At 53.5% G+C, this 3,257-nt stretch overlaps 1 protein-coding gene across 1 annotated transcript in view; it reads left to right on the plus strand.

Moving 5' to 3' along the window:
- The window catches only part of ACIN1 (apoptotic chromatin condensation inducer 1), a 22,892-nt gene extending 19,863 nt beyond the window's left edge, over window positions 1-3,029 (plus strand). The window contains exons 8-9 of the mRNA XM_015850644.2: window positions 392-428; window positions 2,878-3,029. Of these exons, the coding sequence (XP_015706130.1) occupies window positions 392-428; window positions 2,878-3,029 (189 nt within the window). The remainder of the gene's footprint in view (window positions 1-391; window positions 429-2,877) is intronic.
- The last annotated feature ends 228 nt before the right edge of the window (window positions 3,030-3,257 follow it).

The raw sequence follows: 3,257 nt of genomic DNA on the forward strand, positions 1-3,257 counted from the left end.
ACCCCCATTGCCACTTATGGGGCAGGAACCAACCCCCACATCCACTTATGGGGCAGAACCGGACCTCCTCCCCCCACTTATGGGGCAGAAGCCAACCCCCGGTGCCACTTATGGGGCAGGAGCAGCCCCCCCCACATAGACCACATCCAACCCCCCATTGACCCCCAACTTATGGGGCCGGAGACCCGTGGATGTCAATCTGTCAATCAATCGACCCCAACCAATGGGAGAGCAGGGAGGAATAGAGGGGGCGGGGCTTTAAAGGGGGCGGGGCTTAGCGGGGGCTAAAGGGGGAGGGGCCTAATTGAGGCCCCGCCCCCCGACCCGCCGTGACTCCGCCCCCTCCCTTTGTGGCCACGCCCCCTTTTCCTCCCCCCCTCCCCCCCCCCAGGCTCAGCCCAAAGCGTTCAGGAGGAAAATCGCACTCGGTATGCTAATTTATGCTAATTTATGCTAATTAGGTGGGGGTGGGGGTTGATGGTGAAGGGGGAGGGGCTTTGGGGAAGGGTGGGAGGGGGTTATGGTGATATGGTAATGAGAAGGGATATGGTAATGAGGATATGGTAATGAGAAGGGATATGGTAATGAGTGTGGTATGGTAATGATATGGTAATGAGGGGGTATGTGGTAATAAGGGGATATGGTAATATTATGGTAACGAGAGGGGATATGGTAATGAGGGGGATATGGTAATGAGGGGGATATGGTAATGAGGGGGATATGGTAATTAGAAAGGGGTATGGTAATGATGGGGGGATGTGGTAATTAGGATGGGATATGGTAATTAGAAGGGGGATATGGTAATGAGGTGGGATATGGTAATGAAGGGGGATATGGTAATGAGGTGCATAGGATATCATAATGAAGGGAGATAATGAGGGGGATATGGTAATGAGGGGATATGGTAATGAGGAGGGATATGGTAATGAAGGGAGTATATGGTAATGAGGGGATATGGTAATTAGAAGAAAATATGGTAATGAGGGGGGACATAATAATAAGGGGGGATATGGTAATGAGGGGATATGGTAATAAGGGGAGTATGTGGGCAGGGATAATGGCTGCTATGAAAGGTGGCGGGGCTAGAGGGTGTAAGCTCCTCCTCTTTTGCCTTATATGGTCAAAGGGGCGGGGCTTAGGGGTTGACAGTTGTAAAGGGCGGGGCTTATGAGGTGGGCGGGACTAAATAATCTAAGCTCCTCCCCCTTTCCATATATGGTCAAATGGGCGGGGCTTAAGGGTTGATATACTTGTAGGGGGCGGGGCTAATGGGTCTAAGCTCTTCCTATTTGCCTTATATGGTCAAAGGGGCGGGGCTTAGGGTTTAGGTAGTAGTAGGGGGCAGAGTTAATGGGTCTAAGCTCCTCTTCTTTTGCCTTATATGGTCAATGGTGGGTGGGGCTTAAGGATTGACATAGCTGTATGGGGCGGGGCTTAAGGGTCTAAGCTCCTCCCCCTTTCCTTATATGGTCAAAGGGGCGGAGCTTAAGGGCTGCCATAGCTGTAGGGGGTGGGCCTTAGGTGGGCGGGGCTATAGGGTCTAAGCTCCTCTTTTGCCTTATATGGTCAATGGTGGGCAGGGCTTAAGGATTGGCTTAGCCGTAGGGGGCGGGGCTAAATTGTCTAAGCTCCTCCCCCTTTCCTTATATAGTCAAAGGGGCGGGGCCAAGGGCTGACATGGTAGGGGGTAGGGCTTATGAGGTGGGCGGGGCTAAGGAATCTAAGCTCCTCCTCTTTTACCTTATATGGTCAGACAGGCAAGGGGAAATGGCTGACATAGCCTAAGGGGCCGGGCTAAAGGGTCTAAGCTCCTCCCCTTTTACCTTATATAGCCAAAGGGGCAGGGCTTAAGGGCTGACATAGTGGTAGGGGGGCTAGAGGACCTAAGCTCCTCCCCTTGTGCCTTATATGGTAAAAGGGGCGGGGCCATAGGCTGACATAGCTGTAGGGGGAGGGGCTTTATAAGGTGGGCGGGGCTACGGGGTCTAAGCTCCTCCCCTTTACCTTATATGGTCAATGGGGGGCGGGGCTTAAGGGTTGACATAGCTGTAGGAAGCGGGGCTACTAGGTCTAAGCTCCTCTTTTACCTTATATGGTCAAAGGGGCGGGGTCAATGGCTGACATAGCCAAAGGGGCGTGGCTAAACGGTCTAAGCTCCTCCCCCTTTCCTTATATGGTCAAATGGGCGGGACCTACGGGTTGACGTGGTTGGTGGGGGCGTGGCTAAAAGGGTCTAAGCTCCTCCCTCTTTCCTTATATGGTCAAAGGGAGGCGGGGCCTAAGGGTTGACTTAGCTGTAGGGGGCGGGGTTAAAGGGTCTAAGCTCCTCCCCTTTTACCTTATATAGCCAAAGGAAAAAGGCTTAAGGGTTGACAGTTGTTGGGGCGGGGCTTATGAGGTTGGCGGGGCTAAATGGTCTAAGCTCCTCCCCCTTTCCTTATATGGTCAAAGGGGCGGAGCTTAAGGGCTGCCATAGCCGTAGGGGGGCGGGGCTTATAAGGTGGGTGGGGCTATAGGGTCTAAGCTCCTCTTTTGCCTTATATGGTCAATGGTGGGCGGGGCTTAAGGATTGGCTTAGCCGTAGGGGGCGGGGCTAAATGGTCTAAGCTCCTCCCCCTTTCCATATATGGTCAAATGGGCGGGGCTTACGGGGTGATATACTTGTAGGGGGCGGGGCTAAAAGGGTCTAAGCTCCTCCCCCTTTCCATATATGGTCAGATGGGCGGGGCTAAAGGGCTGACATGCTTGTGGGCGTGGCTAACAGGGTCTAAGCTCCTCCCCCTTACCACATATGGTAAAGTGGGCGGGGCTAAAGGGCTGACATGCTTGTGGGCGGGGCTAAAGGGTCTAAGCTCCTCCCCTTTTTACCTTATATAGCCAAAGGGGCGGGGCCTACGGATCCGGAGGCGGGGCCAACGCCGGGGGCGGGGCGTAAGAGGCGCTGGGGGAGCGTGATGGGGGGGGCCGGGAGGAGATCACTGAGCATCAGCACCGACAGCTTAAAGGTGAGCGGAAACCACCCAAAATGAGCCAAAAACGGCAATTTTTGACCCAAAATCAGGGGGGGGATAAAGGGGAGGGGGTGGGGGGTGGGTTTTGGGGGGGTTTAAGGGGGTTTTTGCCCTATTTTTACCCCTAAAACCACCCAAATCCCATTTTCTGCCCTAAAAATAGGCTTTTTTTCATCAAAATGACCCAAAATGGCCCTTTTTCACCCCAAATCTCAGTCTATGATCAATACAGACACTCCAATACCC

The sequence above is a fragment of the Coturnix japonica genome, unplaced genomic scaffold, assembly GCF_001577835.2.
Source record: "Coturnix japonica isolate 7356 unplaced genomic scaffold, Coturnix japonica 2.1 chrUnrandom498, whole genome shotgun sequence".
Classification (NCBI taxonomy): Eukaryota; Metazoa; Chordata; class Aves; order Galliformes; family Phasianidae; genus Coturnix; species Coturnix japonica.